General features: G+C 58.0%; 1 protein-coding gene across 1 annotated transcript; it reads left to right on the top strand.

Annotated features, from left to right (window-relative positions):
* The first annotated feature begins 342 nt into the window (after positions 1-342).
* LOC105184947 (uncharacterized) lies at positions 343-792 on the top strand. Its single transcript, XM_011144078.1, has one exon. The coding sequence runs from the start codon at positions 343-345 to the stop codon at positions 790-792; it is 450 nt and encodes a 149-aa protein (XP_011142380.1).
* The last annotated feature ends 432 nt before the right edge of the window (positions 793-1224 follow it).

Here is a 1224-nt window from a genome sequence, read left to right as displayed (position 1 = left end):
TTCGAAACGTCTATCGATCGCGTATTCCAATACGCCGTTGCACTTGCCTCCTCTGGTCGGTGTCGGACTCATCACATTGATCGGCATGTCAGGTACCAATTGCTCTCCCCCCGGCTGTAGTATTATATGGTACGCAGACGGCATACTCGTCTTGGCCGGGGGGAATGACTGGGGGGATGCCGTACACACGGCAAACCTTGCGGTGGCAGGAGTTGTGCGCTCCAACCTGGGCTTGGTGGTGGCTGAAAGAAAAACGGAAGCCATCTTCTTTCATCCCAAGGGATAGAAACCACCCCAGACCAGGTGAGTATAGTTGCAGTCAGCGTCCCGTTAGAGGCCCAGATGAGATATCTGGGCCTCATATTGGGCGGCTGGTGCTTCAAAGAGCATTTCAACAGGCTGGTCCCCCGACTTAGGGTAATATCTGCCAGATTGCGCAGACTTATGCCCAATGTCGGAGGACCAGACGGGAAGGCTCGTCGCCTCCACGCAGGAGTTTTGAATTCGGTGGCGCTCTATGGAGCGCTAGTATGGGCGGAAACCCTGGCCGCTAGTCGCCCTATGCGAGCGCAAATGCGCAAAGTGCAGAGGGTGCTGGCGGCCAGGGTGGCAAGATGCTACCGTACCGTATCCTGCGTGGCGGCGACGTTCCTGGCGAGCATGCCCCCCATGGAGCTCATGGCCTTGTCGTACAGGTATACGTACGACAGGAAGCGTGAGCTCCTAAGAACGGGGGGTATAGGAGAACCGCTCGCCAGGGCCATACAAAATATGAAGCACCAGGCTCGATAGGTCCTCCTCCAGAGATGGGTGAGATTACTGGCAAACACCAGATACGGGAGGAAGACCGTCGAGGCCATCCGGCCCTTCCTACAAGAATGGGTAGGAAGGGCCCACGGGACCCTGACATTCAGGATGGCACAAGTGCTCACCGGGCATGGCTGCTTTGGTGAGTACCTGTGCCGAATAGGTAACGAGCGCACAACTTCCTGCCACCATTGCGGGCATGATCATGACTCCGCGCAACACACGCTCCAGGATTGCCCCAGGCCGGGCACCACCTCCATCCCCTCCTCCTCCTGCCCCCCTTTGTTGCAAGTAGGAAGGGCTCCAAGGAGGCAGAACGCCCCCCACAGGGCAATACGAGAAGGAGAGCAACGGGAGGTGGAGGGGAAAGTGCGACAGGAACGGTCGCACCGTTACCCTCCACCTCCACAGTAACTC

Source organism: Harpegnathos saltator, unplaced genomic scaffold (genome assembly GCF_003227715.2).
Source record: "Harpegnathos saltator strain DR-91 unplaced genomic scaffold, Hsal_v8.6 scaffold99, whole genome shotgun sequence".
Taxonomy (NCBI): Eukaryota; Metazoa; Arthropoda; class Insecta; order Hymenoptera; family Formicidae; genus Harpegnathos; species Harpegnathos saltator.
Note: the sequence above shows the minus strand (reverse complement) of the source record. Positions and strands in the feature narration are given on the sequence as shown.